Raw genomic sequence first — 19712 nt, 5'->3', positions numbered from 1 at the left:
TCAGAGAAGGTTTACTAAACTAAGATAAAAGCAAAATACTGTGGATGCTGGAAATCTGAAATAAAAACAGAAAATGCAGGAAAAACTCAGCAAGCCTGGCAGCATCTGTGGAGAGAGAAACAGAGTTAACATTTCAAGTCTGGCTTGTCTTATGAGGAAATGTTGGACAGGTTAGGTTTGTATCCGCTGGAGTTTAGAAGAGTAAGAGGCGACTTGATTGAAACATATAAGATCCTGAGGGGTCTTGATAGGGTCGATGTGGAAAGGATGTTTCCTCTTGTGGGAGAATCTAGAACTGGGGGGTCATTGTTTAATAATAGGAGGTTGCCTATAGGGTTGTGAGTCTTTGGAACTCCCTCAAAAAGCGGTAGAAGTAGAGTCTTTGAATATTCTTAAGACAGAGGTAGATAGATTCTTGATAAGCAAGGGGTGAAAGGTTATCAGGGATAGGTGGGAATATAGAGTTAGGGTTACAATCAGATCAGCCATGATCTCATTGGTGGAGCAGTCTCGAAGGGCTGAGTGGCCTACTCCTGCTCCTAATTCATATGTTCCTTAACCTTATTATCTGATCCCCTGTCAATAAAAGCTTATAAACTACTTCCAGAGAAGGTGGATTTTGACTGCTACTTGGTGGGTGGCTCTGGGAGTGAAACTTTACTGATTTTGGAAATATATTTCAGTTTGGCGACAATAAATATCACTTTTTTCCAATGCAAAGCTTTATCCTTCTTCTGCTGTTTATTTACTTCAAGAGACTATCTTTGCTATTGTTCCCATTTTTGAAAATTGTAGCTTTTAACTGGCCCCAATTTAGGGATAGAGAATTAGTCATACCAAGACTGAGAAGTGTACAGTATTTTTTTAAAAACACATTAGTGTGGCGGCTTCATTTTTATCTCACATAATTGTGCGTCACTATGTAGAAGCATTTGCATTTCTGTTGCTGAATATTTCAGTGTTTTTACCAAGCAGGTATATTTCTGACAGGGTAACTGCTTTCTCTGATGCCAATGGGAAGAAATGAAGTTTTGACTATTGTAAGTGTTTAATAAACTACCATAGGTATTGAAAAACATTTGGTTTCTTTCAAATCTCATCTTCATAAATAATTATTTAATCTGCTTTTTACAACGTTTAAAATCAAAATTCTTACAACCAAAACGAAACTTATATTCAGTTTTAAAGGCAACCCACCATGATTCTGGAATCAGTCCAGGTCATAACCAAACAAGATGACTACTCCAAATTTTTATTTTACTTTAAGAACTTTTACATATCACCAAGAGTTTACACTTACCGAACAAACACTTTGAGCTGTATCTTCTTGTTAACAAGTGCTTCCTAATTGTTGAATATATTGAACGATTACACAAAGTAATTACTACAAAATCAGTCATTGAAGGAGCAAACAAGTAAATCCAATCGGTTAACAAAAACAGAATTACCTGGAAAAACTCAGCAGGTCTGGCAGCATCGGCGGAGAAGAACAAAGTTGACGTTTCGAGTCCTCGTGACCCTGGAAACCACAACCAAGGGCAGTGAATCAGGTGGAAGCCGAGCTCTGGGACAGCTGATCTTGATTTTCAGTAGGTAAAATTTGAGTAAGCGCGGAAGTTCGTCACATAGGTACTGATGAAACTAGGTAGCCGATGAGGACTCGAAACGTCAACTTTGTTCTTCTCCGCCGATGCTGCCAGACCTGCTGAGTTTTTCCAGGTAATTCTGTTTTTGTTTTGGATTTCCAGCATCTGCAGTTTTTTGTTTTAATCCAATCGGTTAAACCTGATTTGATCTCAAACAGAAGTGGTGGAGCTGAAGACTAATATTCAGAATCAACAATCTTAATTTCTTGAAGCAATTTTCTCTTGGGAGAAAGTATAAGCTAGGAAATGGAGATATTCTTACCCGGCTGATATTCAGTTGAATTCACCACATATTTCTGTAGAATGGGTTCCAAAGAAGAGTCATATTAGACTCGAAACATTAACACTGTTTCTCTCTCCACAGATGCTGCCAGACCTGTTGAGTTTTTTCAGCACTTCCTGTTTTTAATTTCAGATTTCCAGCATCCACAGTATTTTGCTTTTATCTTAAGTGTTTAATTCATTGCCACTTCTCTTCCAGGAATGCCGACCTTGAAGAAGTACTACTCTTCTTTCCTACGGGATTTCCATTTGCCTCTTTCACCTTCTTCACTTCCATTGCTTTCCATTTCCTTCCTGGCGTTTGATTAAGTGTTTACCAAAACTCGCTTTCACAGCCACATCTCCTTCCTCTGTGATTGCCTCCAGCTTGACTTACCCCACCTGGATTCCAACTGAAGTTCCATCTGACATCTTTTGAATCCACCCAGGATTATCTCCGAGACGTTCCTCTTACTGCTGTTCCCGCCACATCCTGAGATCCGCATTCAGTGTCATGCGCTGCCACATGTACACACTTACCTCCCTCTCTAGCAGCACTGATTCACCCTATCTCAAAGCTATTCTGGTCCCCAGTTTCACTTCATTCTTTGTTTCTTCTGACGCTCTTAACAAGAAACTTGTTTTCTTCCTTTCAGGTGTTAAGGAATGTGAGCTGCAACAACTTTTGAGTACTGGCAGCCCTCAGGATCCTACCTCCTCTCTTTCCTCTGACCCCATCCCTGCTTCTAATCCCACCTCTCACTGTGTATCCACTATACACTCCAACCTTCCTCTCTCTGATGTTGAATGAACTGTGCTCAGCAAAGGACTCAGAATTATCCCCTCAGACCCTCACCTCAATGAATTTAGGGCTTGGCACGATGTTGAAATCTCCTTCTGTTGCCTTTGCCACTGTGCTCACTTCTTTGGCCAGGAGGCCTCCCCCTGACCAGTGGACCCTTTCATCCATCTCCAATATTGTCCCTCCACTTGGACTCCTCCCCCTGGCCTCTTACTTGCTCTTTTCATTGAGAACTGTTGGCGTGACGTCGGCCATCTCAATTTCTCTGCTCCACCACCCACTGCAACCTGTTTCCCTCTGAACTTGCTGCACTCCATTCTCTCAGCTCTAACCCTGGCTTTTCTTTAATCAAACCTGTCGACAAGGGTGGTGCTGTTGTTGTCTGGCGTATTGACCTCTACCTCGCTGAGGCTCAGCGCCAACTCTCAGACGCTTCCTCCTACCTCCCCCTGGACTACGATCCCACCACCAAACATCAAGCTATTGCTTCCAGGACCATAGCTGACCCCATCCGTTCTGAAGGTTTTCCCTCCACAGCTTCCCATCTTATAGTCCTCAAGCCTAACAGCTCGCTTCTATCTCCTTCCCAAAATCCACAAACAGGACTATCCTGGTTGACCCAGCATTTCAGCCTGTAGCTGCCCCACTGAACTTATTTCTCCCTATCTTGACTCCATTCTTTCTGCCCTTATTCCATCGCTTCTGACCTAAGTTCGTGGTTCTTCAAATGCCCTACATCATTTCAACAATTTTCAGATTCCTGGCCCTAACTGCCTCCTCTTTAAAATGGATGTACAATCCCTCTGCATCTCCATCTCTGCCAGGATGGTCATGAGGGCCCTCCACTTCTTTGAATAGTGACCTGAACAGTTTCCAGCCACGACCCTCCTCCGCATGCCTCAACTTGTTCTCTCATTGAACAATTTCTCCTTTACTGAGTTGTCTGAGTTCCAATGAGTTCATATTGGGCTTATTAACTCTGTTTCTCTCGCCATAGATGCTGCTAGACCTGCTGAGTTTTTCCAGCACTTCCTGTCTTTATTTTATACCTGTAGGATAAGTGATGCTTCGTGATGCCCATTGCTTCATGTTAAGCAAGAACTTCTGAAGTTCAGTAGCTATGCAGGCTGGGTGAATGGGAATTTTTTAACAATATGTGAAACCAATAAGTTAGGAGTTAAAAGTTCTATCTAGCCCAAAGGAAGATGGTTGTGGTTGTTGGCGGTTAATCATCACGGTTCCAGGACATCACTGCAGGAGTTCCTCAGGGTAGTGTCCTCGGCCCAACCATCTTCAGCTGCTTCATCAGTGACCTTCCTTCCATCATAAGCTCAAGATTGAGGATGTTCACTGATGATTGCACAATGCTCAGCACCATTTGCCACTCCTCAGATACTGAAGCTGTTAACATCCAAATGCAGCAAGACCTGGATAACATCCGGGCTTGAGCTGACAAGTGGCAAGTAACATTTGCACCTCACAAGTGTCAGGCAATGACCATCTCCAACAAGAGAAAATCTAACCATCACCCCTTGACGTCAATGGTATTACCATCACTGAATCCCCCACTATCAACATCCTGGGGGTTACCATTGACCAGAAACTGAACTGGACTGGCCATATAAATACTGTGGCTACAAGAGCAGGTCAGAGGCTAGGAATCGTGCGACTAGTAGCTAACCTCCTGACTCCCCAAAGCCTGTCCACCATCCACAAGGCACAAGTCAGGAGTGTGATGGAATACTCCCCACTTGCCTGGATGAGTGCAGCCCCCACAACAGTCAAGAAGCTTAACACCATCCAGGACAAAGTAGCCCACTCGATTGGCACCACATCCACAAATATTCATTCCCTCCACCACTGATGCACAGCAGCAGCAGTGTGTACCATCTACAAGATGCACTGCAGGGATTCACCAAGGCTCCTTAGACAGCACCTTTCAAACCCACAACCACTACCATCTAGAAGGACAAGGGCAGCAGACAGGGAACACCACCACCTGGAACTTCCCCTCCAAGTCACTCACCGTCCTGACTTGGAAATATATCGCCGTTCCTTCACTGTCGCTGGGTCAAAATCCTGCAACTCCCTCCCTAACAGCACTGTGGATGTACCTACACCACGGACTGCAGTGATCCAAGAAGGCAGCTCACCACCACCTTCTGAAGGGCAACTAGGGATGGGCAATAAATGCTGGCCCAGCCAGCAAAGCCCACATCCCATGAATGAATTTTTAAAATGTCATTGTGCATGATCGCTGGATTGTGGGGCAGATGTTGTTGATTAAGTGATGAATATCTTTCATGGGTTTAAGGAGCGGATTTCTTTTTGTACTTCACCTTTGAATGGAAGTCTTCTCTGTTGCCTTCAAAAGGCTAATATGAAACTAGCTTCTCAGCCCCTATCTAATTCATAGTAGACTTGAGTGCTACCACTTGTTTACATATAACTGGAATATGCACTGCATGGGTTGACCTGGTAATGCAGTTGTAGAATGTTAACACTGCTGCAACGAGTGTGTTCTGACACATGGGATGACACATTAAAGAGGTTCTGCTCTGGAAATACCTGACTTAGAAATGCATGAGCATCAAAGTGGAATTATTTCGTCCCTTGGAATGAATATTGCTCCTTGATCAACACAAACAAAAGCCAGTGGTTAGGGAATTTCATTTCAAGATGCAGTCATTTCTGGAACCAAAAAGATTGCAAACTATCTCATTTATAGCCTTGACTGCAGTTAAATCTCATAATGCCAAACTCAAAGACACAACAATCTGGTGAAGCCAGCATCTACTCTGCCGCTATGGTTCTGAAAGCAAGATACTGTAACTGCTGTGATGGATTATTTTTATTGATGTTATTTTTATATACACAGAATTAGAGAAATAGAACAGTATGAAGGGAGACAACTATGTTACTAATTATTTCTTGCCCTCTGTGATAAACTAAAAGTTAAATGGTTTTCAACAAATTACACGGTTTACTGAGGCTGTTGGCAGAGTTGTTTGAAAAGATTTATTTTATGCAGATCTGTTTAATATAGGAAAACTTGAATCAGCTAAGTAAAGTATCAAATATTCAACACTAAACACCCATCAATTATTCTTACACATTCTTTCAGCAAATCTACTCTGGCACAAATGTTGCTCGAGGCCAATTATGGCACTTGTTGCGGGAGCTGAACCTGTCCTGAAAGCACTCCAATAGAACTGTGCCTCTTTAATGTAGAGGCAACCTGATATCATTTTTAATGAATAAACATCTAAAAGGTGACCATACTTAATGTGAAAGAGCATGATACATGCAGGCTCTGATTAAAGACTAAACGGTCAAAATAGAAAAAACAGAAGTCCAATCTGTGATTCCAATGGTAACAGCCAGCTACTCCACAGTTTCAATACTCAGCCAGTTAAGACTTTCAATAAACTAGTGAATATCAACATAACAACAGTGTTGAATGTCATGTTTTTCAGTCAAATCGTAATACATAAAGATATTCATTAACATACTTTAACAGTGTGACTCAGGACTACAATATAAACAGTACACCTTTAAACAGAAACTATTTTTGAAACACAGGTAAAGGTCTTGGGACAATGGAGCCAAGTTGATTTCTAATACAATAGTTTTCCCTCCAGATTTGATCTTCAACCTAGCTTAAAAATCAACTTTTTGGGTGTATAACTGATTTACTGTTTTGTTTTTATTAGTTTATTTCTAGGGCCAAGATGCTTCTGTTCTTCATGGCACCAACCAGTCTACGGTAAAGAAGGGTCTTTAATGCCATGGGCGGGATCACAGCTGAATGAGACTGTGATGGCGTATCGAGTTCCCCACTCCACCTTTTCCACATAATGAAGATTTTCTGAACCAGATGTGAAGAATGAAACACGACCTGGGGCATGAAAAAATGCAACAATTAACTCTGACAAAGTTGTAAGACGTATGTTTACATTGAAAACCACTCTGGTACTACTGCTGCTATAAAAGTTCAAACATCAGTGTATTATCCAGAAAATGCTTAAAAGTTAGTTTTTGCAAAATACTACTGGAGAACTCATGGATCACGTCAACTTGAACTATTTAATTATAGGTGTAAATATGTTCAATTGTTCATTTATTTCCTAAGGCACACATTCAAAAAAGGCTAGAAGCTGAAAATCTCTTATGAAGCTGACATTCTTTTAGAATGAGGTTAAGTTCATGTTAACTAGTCTCCAACTGTGTCCATTAGGGTAAAACCGCAGGTACGTAGCAGCCATGCACCTATAATGATGCAGAAGGTTTCTCATTATTATAAATGGCCATGCATACAGAAGACTGCATTTGCACTGATATTAAACAGTTATGGAGCATAAGGATAATGTGCAAGTAACTTGCCCTCCATCAACTTTGGAGGAAGATAAATATTACCCATCAGTGGTTTGCCCACACTAGATTGTATTACACATTTAAAATGCAGTGACAATCACACAAAACTATAACAAATGTAGTTCTTTGAATACAAGGAACTTTTGTACTACCTATAGATATTCTGGATGTTGCAGAACATCAACCCAGCATTTGAGAATGCTGAAGTTAGGAAACTTCAGTCTCCAATGCCTTGATTCAGTGGCAGCACTTAGTCAGAAGGCCATTGGTTCAAACCAAACTCCAGAGTCTTGAGAGCATAATTTTAGCTGACATTTCAGTAAAGTACAGAAATCATGCTGCACCACTGATTAGATGGCTACCCTGCAGCCCAACCCCCACCCCACCCACTGCTCTCTCAGGTGAATGTAAAAGATCCCATGGCACTAGCCAAAGAAAAGATGCAGAGTCTTCTGAGTAACCTGGCCAATATTTACCTTCAACAAGCACCACTAAAAAACAATATCTGGTCATGTACTCCATTGTTAGTTATGGAACAATGCTGTGTGGAAATTGGCTTCTGCATTTCCCTACATTAAAGCAGAAATTATACTTCAAAAGTTACTTTACTGGCCGCAAAGCATTGTGATGTTGTGAAAGACATTTCCCTTTCCTTTCCAATGAACAGTTCAGTCTAGTAACTGTAAAGTTATTGTCAATTCAAAGTCACTGTGGTTTCATGGAAGTGACCTCTGCATTTTTAGTCAGTGCAAAACAATTGTAGAAATGATTATCTGTAGATTACCATGTATTTTTGTTCTAGCTCCAGGGGGTCATTAACTGCTTGAAAACATTTAAAACTTCCATTCTGCACCTCACATCAAGAGTTTTGTAGTAGAATATGCATGCACAGAGTACACTGGTGACCATCTTCACTAAAATAGTTATGCTTATTTAACATTTTTTTCTGTTTTCTTCAGACAGTTATTGTTAAAGGTTTACAGATGATGGTTTCTGACTAATAATTTTATAGGAGATTAGGCCAATAAAAGAGATGTGGTCAGTACTGGAATTTATAACAATAATCTCACTGCTGACATGAACGGCTAACAAAAAACTGGCAGTACAAGTTCTGTTTACTTTAACTAACTATTGGATAAAAGTCATATTTTCATGAACTCATATTTAACATACTCGTATAATTTCTCAAAGTATATCTAGCCTGCAATATTGAGATAAAGTGGGAAATATATTCAGAAAATATAAATAAATTTTAATAGAAGTTGATACCTTGACAGATAAAATGTGAATTAATATTAAAGGGACTAGAGTTCAAATCTCCAAAACACTTGTGTATAATTTTTAGCCAGTAAAAAGATCTTGACTTTCTAAAATTACAAGAATTTAGACTAAATGGAGAATTTTCTCAAAGCACAATACTAATTACTAAACAAAGTTATTGACTGAGCATTAAACTTTGATAATAAAAGTAAATGGTATCCATAGTATAAAACTTCACATGAATATTATTGTGTAGCATGATTCAAACAGTCAATTCATCATGAGGTACCTTGATGAAAAATGTTGAAGAAATTAATTTGATTTTTTCTTAACAGTTAAACTACTAAACAGACAAAGTGAACTGCTCAAATGGATCTTCTATTAATGCCTGTTAATTTAATCTTGTTTGAAGTTTGAAATATATGGCAATCTAAGTAATCTAAGCTTTTCGGCTGTAAAGTTGGCAAAGGCAGTCTTGCAAAGTTACACAGCAAAGGCATAATAATCCATTTTGACAGCATGTCCTGGATGGACATTTGACAACAAAAGATAGAAAACGATCAGCTGATCTGTCGAGTCTATCCTAAGCTGTCACGCTGTAAAGTCTGCACATCATCATCCCCCACTGAGCCCCTATCGACCACTTTCAAATGCCAGATCTATATGCTTTATTCTTCGGGCCTATTGTTAGTGATACACTACATGGTGTTTTCAGAATAAAATACATTCCAGAGTGCAAACAGGTTCAAGTGCAGTCTGTTACTTAGTTGAATATGCAAAAGGTTTTTATTTTTAAACTGCCATGTTTCTCACTCACTTCTCCAGTTCTAAGCGCTGATATAATCTAAGAATTGCTTGGCTATTTTATTCATTTTATGCTGAATGAAAATGGCAGAGTTTCTTCTGGGGAACTGGTGTCAAGGAATTTTGCGTATTCCGCTGGAATAATTTCAGCTGAACAGGCATGGACATTTCTTATGAACGATCTTAAGTGTGCTTTGTGTTACTTCTATGCTGCTGATGTCCATGGAGACTGAATATAATTTTTAAATGATTATTTTCAACAAAGAAAGTGTTGTAAAAGTCCTTGAGCAATTTACGCACAAATTGTTCACTTTGTTTATCACTTATATGTACTTATAGAAAGCTGGCCCGATATTAGAAGAATAATTATGACAAGTGCACACAGCAGAGCAGTCAATTGTCCACTATTAGATGTGCTCTTTTAGTTTGATTCAAGTCCATCTCCATTTATCATGCATTCACGAAGCAGTTGGTATCCCTTTCAAAAAGAATTCCCCTGGCTAAGACCAAAATCATTCCAAACCCCTCCGTAAAATGCAGTCGATTTAATCAAGGTAACACAAGGTTATGTGAGGAAATCAAAAAGTGAATAGTTCAAATATCCTCCACATTATCAATCTCCCACCTAGAAGAAGTACATACAGATAGTCCCTGCTAATAACTAACAGGTGCACAACAATGGCACAGGCAGATTTTTCTTCTCTTCAACAAAGTGCCTATTTCAGGTAGTCACTGGATGGTAAATTACTGATCTAAGGCTGCATTCTACCATGCCTAATGCAAATTGCACAAAATCCTGAATAGTACCAGCTCATTATCCAGTTGCAGCCTCTTCTTATTTTCCAATTTTTCTTGAATATTTGGTAACATTTCTGATTCTTGCAAAAGGTTAGAATAACCAGTTATAGCTTGGGTCAGGTCATCGTGTAATCAAGGGGCTTTGACTAGATGTAAACTGAAAACTTTCATCACATCACACCAGAACTTGCATTTCCTTTATTAAGATTAATTCCTGGGTTAACAACCCTGTCCCCAAAGAGGCTTAGCCTCGGGGGAAATTGGAATACAAATGAAATACAATTCTTGTCAGGAACAATGCAAAGGAATAGAAAGCAAAGAGCTGTGGGCACAACACGAATCTCTTAAAGGTACAATGTTATGGACTTGATTTTCCACAAAGGTTTCTCATTAGAAACAGTGAACTTTATTTACCAGGCTTCAGCAGCAGTTACATGCTTCCATCAAGATCCACAACGAGACAAAGAATGCACCCCTTTTGGGTCTCCATGCTTAGGGCTGATTTGTTCACACTGTCACGTGATACTACACAGTACAATAGTCTTAAAGCTACAGTTACTACATTCCTTAAAGCTACAGTTACTACATTCCTTAAAGCTAGTTACTACATTCCTCCCACTTTAATTTTTTTTTTACAATTTGTATTTACAAGAGCAACTACATTCATGACATTACAAATATATAGATGGGTTATAAAATTATAAGTTCAGTCACTCAGGTGATTTCCGGATCCGGGTTGAATGTTGTGGCTCCACGACTTTCGAATCTCTTACTGAATCATCATTTCCTAGAAACGCAGCAACATCAGGTCCCTCCTTGTGCACAGGCAGATCAGTGTTATCCACTCCATCAGAGACATCTGGTGTGTCTATCCTTGGCTGATCAATCACAACAGGGACCACAGGTTCTACAATGGTTACAGGTGGAACATTGGTTTGTTGGAGTATCTCCCTTTTTCTCAAATGATCCATATGTAATCAGGTGATCTGGTCCTCTACTTCTATATGGTACAACAACAGTCCGGTCACAGAAACTGTTACACCAGGTAACCAACTCGATCCACCACTGACGTTTTGTACAAATACTGTTTCACCGGACAGTAAATTCTCGCTATCGCTATCCAAATCATGAGTCACCTTTTGATTCCCTTGACTGTTCTCTACTTTCCCTCCAAATTGGGAAGTACCAGGCTTAATCTCATACAAAGGCAGCGCTTCATAACTAATTCTGAAGGTGTTGAACCTCTGGTAGTGTTGGGGGTGGGGGGGTGGGGTGTCATTCTATAGTGAAACAGGAAACACGAAAGTTTAGTCTCCAATGATCCGATCATTTTTTCATCCCGACTTTAAATGTTTGTACTGCTCTCTCAGCCAATCCGTTAGATGGCGGATGATACGATGCTGTCTTTACTTGTTTGATACCATTTAGGCTTATGAATCTTTGAAACTCAGCGTGAGTAAATGCAGTACCATTGCCTGAGACAATGACTTCTGGCAATCCATGTTTAGAAAATCTTTGGTGCAACCTTTCTACAGTCGCACCTGACGTTTGCGATCTAACTTCGTACGCGTCTACCCATTTGGAATGTGCATCAATTATTAGTAGAAACATGGTGCCTAGAAATGGACCTACATAATCTATATGCAATCTCACCCAGGGTCGACCAGGCCATTCCCACTGGTGCAAATGAGGCTGCAAAAGGCAACTTCTGTAGTTGCTGGCATTGGAGACGGTGTTTAACCATTTTTTCTATATCACTGTCTATTCCTGGCCACCAGATACAGCTCCTTGCAAGCATTTTCATTTTGGAAATTCCAGGATGTGCACTATGGAACTCAGTTAAGAGCGGTTCCCTTCCTTGTGAAGGAACGATGATTTGTGCACCCTATAATAGGATACCATCCTGACTACTCAATTTGTTCCTTCGGGTGAAGAATGGCTTCAATTCTTCGGGGACTGGTTTCTGGGCCCATCCTTTCAATACTTGGTCTCGTACTCTAGACAAGACTGGATCATGGTTCATTCAGCTTCTTATTTGTCTTGCGCAGGCTGGCGAACAATCCAGGAAATTCATTGTTAATACGATCTCTTGAGGAGTTGGAGCATGTTCAATGCTCTCCTGCAAAGGAAGGCGACTTAGGGCACCTGCATTGGTTATATGCAACCCTGTTCTGTGCATAAAAGTATATTCGTATGCTGATAAAATCAAAGCCATTTTTGAATTCTTCTAGAAGCTATGGGAGGGATAGCTTTTTCTTCGCTAAACAGACCCAAAGCGGTTTGTGATCAGATGCTATAGTAAAGTGTCAGCCATGTACATACTGATGGGGAAGAATTTTCAGGTCAGCAAGCGGGGGCAGGGCCCACTCGCCGATGCGTAAAATGACGCGCAGTGATGTCGGGCAGGCGTCCCGACGTTACCTTGCGTCATTTAGATTTTCAATTCGGCGGGCACGTCTCGGCTGCTCACCCCTGGAACTGTCAAAGGCCTATTAAGACCTGTTAAAAACTAATTTAAACAATTAAATGAGCTGCCCGTCCAATCTTAAGGTTGGTGGGCAGGCGAAGAGCCCACACGGCCTTCACATTTTTCATGGAGCCTCATCCACGGGCGGGATGAGGTCTCATGGGGTGTTTAAAAATTCAATAACAATTTTTAAAAAAGATTCATTGATATGTCCCAGCTCATGTGACACTGTTACATAAGGGGACATGTTTTAAAAGTTTTTAATTTCTTTATTTAGATGTTTAAAACTTAAATTAATCTCCTTGAGGCACCCCGACTCAGGGAAGCCCCCCCTCTTGCCCGCATAGAGAGTGCTCAGTGCTTCCGGGTGCACGTCATGCTGGGCGGGCCTTAATTGACCCGCCCACATAAAATGGCGCAGACCCGATCGGGAGCGCCGATCGGTTTTGTGCCTGCTCCTGCCCGCCCCCGCACAACCCCCCCGACGGGGGGAAAATTCTGCCCATGGAGTTTTTTAACCCCAAAAATAATTGATAATCCTTCTTTCTCGATTTGTGAATAACCCTTCTCGGTTGTAGAGAGGGTTCTGGATACATAGCCTATTGGCCTTTCTGAACCGTCGTCCATCTTGTGTGATAGTACCACTCCCACGCCATAGGGGGAGGCATCGCAAGTTAGCACCGATTCTTTTGTCAGGTCATAGTGTAATAACAAGTTTGAAGAGTGCAAGAGTTGTTTAACTTTCGTGAAGGCTTCTTCTTGAAGTGACTTCCAAGACCAACATTGATTTCTCTTTATTAATGAGTGTAGAGGGGCTAGGATCGTTGTTAAGCTGGGTAGGAAACGACAATAATAATTTACTATACCCAAGAATGACTTGAGCTTTGAGACATTTGTTGACGAGGGTGCCTCCTTAATAGTTTTTACTTTTTCTTCTACCGGGTGGCCCAAGTAAACGACTTCACTTGCTTGAAAGTTACACTTTTCCTATTTCAAGTGCATCCCTGCTTCCAAGAATTGTTTTAAGACTTTTTCCAAGTCAGCCAAATGTTCCACTTCTGTTGACCCGGTTATTAGGACATTGTCCAGCTGGACCATGATTTGAGGTCGTCCTTGCAGCAGGCTCTCCATCACCCTCTGGAAAATCGTGTAGGCTGAAGAAACAGCAAAAGGCAGGCGTGTGTATTGATACAGCCCTTTGTATATGTTTCTGGATGTATCATCCAGTTCCAGCTGCTGATATGTGTGACTCATATCTAATTTCTTTCTCCTGCTAATTTGGCATACAGATCCTCAATCCTGGGATAGGGTGCTTGTCCAATTTGGCAGCCTTATTTACTGTTAACTTGTAATCCCAACAGATACGGATGGTCTGATCCGGTTTCAAGACAGGGAGTATGGGTGCTGCCCATTCCGAAAATTGAACCAGCTGGAAAATATCCAACTTCTCTGAACAGTTTAATCTGGTATCAAACTTCTCTCACAGGCCTGGCTTTAGAAAACGAGGAGTTGCTTCAGAGTCACCATAGATCTCAGCCTGCAGGCCCTTGATTTTCTCCAGTTCCGCTCGAAAGACCTTGCCATATTTCTTTAGCGGCTCTGGCAGTCCTTCAGCTCTCATGTGGAAAATTTCGGACCAGTTTAGTTTAATCTCTTTTAACCTATCATGACCTAAAAGGCTCGGTCCTTCACGTTCCACTACAATCACAGGGATTGTGAATCACATGTGCTGTCTAGTGCTTGTAATAAACAGGTACAGTGTTGATATGACATAGCAGTTGGTAAAGGCTGAGTTGTTTAAATCCCAGAGAGAAACTTGAACAACTGTCATAACCTATATTTTCAATTGGTATGTTTGAGATGCAGCTCTGCATTCAGAAATGAAGCCACCAAGCCTCAAGAGGTTTTTTATATAAACTAAATTAGGCATTTATTAATTTAACAAGAAATTAAACACATACACATGTCTACAAATTACTACCACAATAACTTTTAAACAATCTCCAAATTAATCACTCCCAGGTAAATCTTCACCAAGGCAACAATAGCCCAAAGATTTTAAGTTGACACCAGGCAATGCACAGTTGACCTAATGAATTCAAACTGAGGTCCCTTACAATTTAGTTCCTTTGCAGAGACATTTGTAGAGCTTACAGGCTGCTTGGATCTTACATGCCTTTGACCTGCACATACAAAACTCCTTCCTGTTTATACCTAGCCTTCCTTTTGAATGTAAATTCTCATTATATCACTAGGTCTTGGAACTCCACCTCTTCTAACAGTAAAACCCCTTTCATAGCACCAATTTTATTAGTAATATAAACAGATAGCTTGGTGTCTCCTAACTAGGTACAAGATTTTACTCCCTTCTTTTGAATGGTTTAAATTCAAATGTACTCTTTACCTTCCAGCCTTACGTTCACCTAATTAACATTTCAAACTACGATACATCAAAGCACCCAGACTAGCTGGCTTTAATCCAATTACCACACACAGACACAGACCCTACCACAAGTCCAATTTAAAAATAATTTCCAATAACATTATACACATTAATGTCTCTTCATGACAGTGGTAATACCTTCCACTTGTATGGCTTCACCAGTATATATTTTCAATTTGGCTGAAGTCTGCTCCAGATTCAATTGTTGCGTACTCTTGTTTAAATATTTGAGTGTTTCCCCCACTGCAGTGGTTGAAGCACTGGTATCCACTTCCATTATCAAAGGTTTTCCATTGACCAGCAGAGTAACAGTGATTGGCTCTGTTTTCCCTACTTCTACATTAAATAGAGAATAAACATCGGAATTAGAGGTTTCTGGTTCTTCCACATTATGTATTTCGATCAGTTTAGTTTGCTGCCTGGGAGTCTGTCTCAATCTTGCTTTACATTGCTTCAGTATGTGCCCTCTTATATGACAATAGTGGCACTCTGCCTCCTTAAAACAGCAAGTTTCAGGGATAGGGTTATTTCCACATCGGTAACAATTCATTTTCAGATTTGCTGCTGAGCTGTCTCCTGTATATTTTTAACATTTTCGGGTAGCAGGGACTGTCTCCCGCTGACTCCCTGGCTTTCGCACTGCACCCAGTGGTCTGTTCCCGTCCCAACTGGAAAACGGCGCCATTTTGTACACCCTGTAAGGCCTTTGAATCTCGCTCAGCACTTTCCATCGCAAGCGCTTTTTTCAATGCTCTTTTAAAATCGATATTTACTTCAGCTAATAACTGTCAGTGAATGACATCATCGTGCACACCGCAGACCAAACAATCCCTTAACGTATTGTTTAGGGTCTCGCCGAAGTCACAATGTTCAGTTAGCTGTTTCAACTTTGCTATGTATGTTGCCATGGTCTCCCCCGGGGCTCTTACTCTCGAATTAAATTTGAACCTCTGCATGATTACGCAGGGTTTGGGTTGAAATTTACCCTTTATGAGGTCTACCAATTCGCTGAAAGTCTTCAAATCGAGAGCGTTCAGGGCCGTCAAACTATGGATTCAATTATAAGTTTTACTCCCACAGGTGCTTAGGAGAATTGCTTTTCTCTTTTCCCCCACCGTTGTTTCGTTTGCTTGGAAAAAGAAACCGAGGCATTCTATACATTCACAGAATCAAACAGTGCAGAAGAGGCCCTTCAGCCCATCGAGTCTGCACCGACACGTGAGAAACACTAATCTACCTACCTAATCCCATTTACCAGCACTTGGCCCATTGTCTTGAATGTTATGACGTGCCAAATGCTCATCCAGGTACTTTTTAAAGGACGTGAGGCAACCCGCCTCCTCCACCCTCCCAGGCAGCGCATTCCAGACCGTCACCACCCTCTGGTGCCACTTATCTGCCCATTTGACCATCCTGTCTATATCTTCCTGTAGCCCAAGACACTCAACCTCACTATTAACCACCCAGCTAATCTTTGTGTCATCCACAGATTTACTAATCCTACCCCCCACATAGTCATCTATGTCATTTATATAAATGACGAATAATAGGGGACCCAGCACAGATCCCTGTGGTATGCCACTGGACACTGGCTTCCAGTCACTAAAGCATCCTTCTGTCATCACCCTCTATCTCGTACAACTAAGCCAATTCTGAATGTACCTTATTAAATTACCCTGTATCCCATGTGCATTTGTCTTCTTTATAAGTCTCCCATGTGGGACCTTGTCAAAGGCTTTGCTGAAATCCATAAAAACTTCATCAACTGCACTACCCTCATCTACACACCTGGTCACCTCCTCAAAAAATTCAATCAAATTTGTTAGGCATGACCTCCCTCTGACAAAACCATGCTGACTATCCCTGATCAAACCTTGCCTCTCCAAGTGGAGATAGATACTCTCCTTCAGAATTTTCTCCAATAGTTTCACTACCACAGACGTGAGACTCACTGGTCTGTAATTCCCTGGTTTCTCTCTACAACCCTTCTTAAATAGCGGAACCACATTAGCTGTTCTCCAGTCCTCTGGCACCTCCCCCGTGGCCAGAGAGGAATTAAAAATTTGAGTCAGAGCCCCTGCGATCTCCTCCCTTGCCTCCTTCAGCAATCTGGGACACAAATAAAGAAGTCCTGCTAGGACAGTTGTACAGGTTTTTGGTGAGACCACATTTGAAATACCAGCAGTTTTGATCTCCACATTCAGAAAGGATATACTTGCATTGGGGGCAGTACAGCAAAGGTTCACTACATTGGTCCCTGGGATGAGAAGGTAGTCCTACGATGAGAGGCTGAGTAAATGGAGCTTATATTCTCTGCAGTTTAGAAGAATGAGAGACAGTCTCATTGAAACCTACAAAATTCTATAGGGGCTCGATAGGGTGGATACTGAGAGATTGTTTCCGCTGGTCGGAGAATCTCAAATACGTGGGCACCATCTCACGACAAGGGGCTGATCACAGGACTGAGATGAAGAGAAACTACTTCAAAGGGTTATGAATCTTTGGAATTTTCTACCCCAGAGGGTTGTGGATGCTCCATCGCTACATACATTTATGGCTGGAATTGACAGATTTTTGGCTTTTTGGGGAATTAAGGGATATGGAGAGTGGGCTGGAAAATGGTGTTGAAGCCCAAGATCAGCTATGATCATATTGAATGGCAGAGCAGGCTCGATGGGCCATATGGCCTACTCCTGGTCCTATTTCTTCTGTTCTGGTAAGAGATCTTTTTTAAAGAAACTGAAACATTTTTTATGAATCGACTTTGATAATTTAAAACTTTATTTAATGATCTGAATTAATCAAATATAACCTCCATCAACATCATAATGTAGTAACATAATAGGTAATTAAAATCCTGAATCTGTGCTTATTTACTTCCACCTACAATCATCATATACTTCAGAATATACATATCGTCTCTCATAGGAGTTCATCAAAAATCCTTTCACTGCCACTTAGTGTTACTACACAATTACATTTACTGATCGATATTGACATTATTTTACATAAATGAATGGTGTCTCCTATTTAACTTATCCTATATGACCCTTTGCTCAGAAAACCAATATCGATCAGTAAATGTAATTTGTTTTTATGAATGACATTGCTGTATCATATTGTTGATAGTGAGATTATTTACATTAATAGAATATATGGAACCTAAATAAACCATCATTCCTGTTGTGTTTTGTACATAAAATCATAGAATAGTACAGTTCAAAAGTAAGCCATTTGGTTCACTGAGTTTGCGCTGGATCTTTCCAGGAGCAATCTACATTTGGTCCCATTACCCTGCTCTTTCCCTATACCTCTGTAATCCTTTCTCCTTTAACTATTTATTCACTTTACTTATGAAGGGTGGTTTTTGTTTAGCAAAGTAATGTTGCTATCAGCATGTTCCCAAATGCATCAGTTTATTGTGTACTGCTACATTTTGGCTATGTGGAGTCATGGTTATTTTGTTTAATTTGATTGCCAAAGAGAATAAGGTAATTTTGCACACAGCCTCTAAACAATTACATTTTATAATTGATCACCAATTGCATTTGCATGACGTAGAACTGTTTCGAACAGAGTATAGTTGAAATTGGAGGACATACTTGGTGATTTAAACCAATGCTTAGAATTTGAAATATTTTCTCTGCCTCCTTGGGTCACAAGGTATAGAAATGGACAATGGGATTTGATGGCTTTCTTTTTTCCCCAGAGTGTGACTCTACAGGACCTGCTCTGCCTTGTAAAAGGACAAAAAGGAAGAGGGATATGAGGCATTTTCACAGATATGGCAGTATTTTTTTAAAACAAGCGTGTGGGGAGGTTTGTGAGGAGCAAATTTTTAGTTTTTCCTGGAAAAAGGCACATTTTCCACAGCTGTTACAATTTTGATTCTTGGCTGCAACATCATCAGTTGTTTGTATCAATTCTCAGTGAGCAATGGGTGCTGCATGATCATTTTCTGCTCTGTCAGCTTTCAGCTGTTAGAACATCTACACTGATCCCAAAAGTGCATTTTAATTGAAAGGAGTTAACGGGAGGAGGTTGAAGTGTAATTACCATCTCCAATAGTGCTCCAGCAGCCAAACAAGCCCATTTCAAAATAAAACCTTAAGTGGTGTCTTTCCATGTCTATAGTTAGTGCAATGTTATTTAAAAACAATAAACACAACAATGCCAGACGAAGAATGGAGGGCGCTTGTACAATTCGGGCAATATGTTAATGAGACACCACTGGAGAGTTAATTAAAGGCACTTTAAAAAAGAAAGCAACGTTTTATTGTCAAAATGGCAAGGAAATACTCCAGTTGAACAGATGCAGTTTGTTTATCATATTTTTTGTCATGTAAATATATTTTGTGATGCAAAATTATTCGTAAGCGTTCTTATCTTGGATTTCAAGAACGATAGGAAAAAAGGCAGATGAAGCGTTCAGTGCAAATTTCAAGTTTTTCCATTTATTAATGAGTGCGTCCATTGCCTGACCTCCGTAAAAATTAAAAACGGTTGCCTAGTAGGTAACCAGCTTGGGAAATAAAGCTGACGGTGGCTGTCCTGTTCCAATACAGTTAGAATTAATTAATCACATTCGCATCGTCTTCGAGTTGGAAAAAGTGTGAAGGTTAACTTGCCACCTCACATTGTGACTTTGCAGGCAGGTAAAAAGACTCCCAAGTTCGCCAAAAAGGTGGTTCTCTGCCAATAAAGAAAAGTGATGGAGGAAGAATGCTTCCAGCGAATGCACTCACAAGGAGGAAATAATGTCGGCTTCCAATGGGGATCCAATCCAGAAATCATTACATTTTAAGGGATCTAAGAAGTAAGAGCATATCTTCTAATCTTCTACACCTATCCCAGAAC

At 40.6% G+C, this 19712-nt stretch overlaps 2 protein-coding genes across 4 annotated transcripts in view; one reads left to right on the top strand and one right to left on the bottom strand.

The window, feature by feature from the left end:
• Positions 1-6560, top strand: part of LOC144699727 (urotensin-2 receptor) — a 59221-nt gene extending 52661 nt beyond the window's left edge. The window contains exon 3 of one of the 2 annotated variants that reach the window (XR_013580603.1): positions 6423-6559. The gene's annotated coding sequence lies outside the window, so the exon portion shown is untranslated. Of the gene's footprint in view, positions 1-6422 lie in introns of both variants that reach the window. The other variant, XM_078570890.1, reaches the window with a different exon arrangement.
• ogfod3 (2-oxoglutarate and iron dependent oxygenase domain containing 3) overlaps positions 5543-19712 on the bottom strand; it is a 204273-nt gene continuing 190103 nt past the window's right edge. For both annotated transcript variants that reach the window (XM_078570892.1, XM_078570893.1), the window contains exon 9: positions 5543-6607. In XM_078570892.1, coding sequence (XP_078427018.1) covers positions 6471-6607 — 137 coding nt within the window. In that variant the 3' untranslated portion in view covers positions 5543-6470. The remainder of the gene's footprint in view (positions 6608-19712) is intronic.

This window comes from Cetorhinus maximus, chromosome 24 (assembly GCF_964194155.1).
Source record: "Cetorhinus maximus chromosome 24, sCetMax3.hap1.1, whole genome shotgun sequence".
In the NCBI taxonomy this organism is placed as follows: domain Eukaryota; kingdom Metazoa; phylum Chordata; class Chondrichthyes; order Lamniformes; family Cetorhinidae; genus Cetorhinus; species Cetorhinus maximus.
The sequence above is the reverse complement of the archived record's forward strand: the minus strand, read 5'-3'. Positions and strand labels throughout refer to the sequence as shown.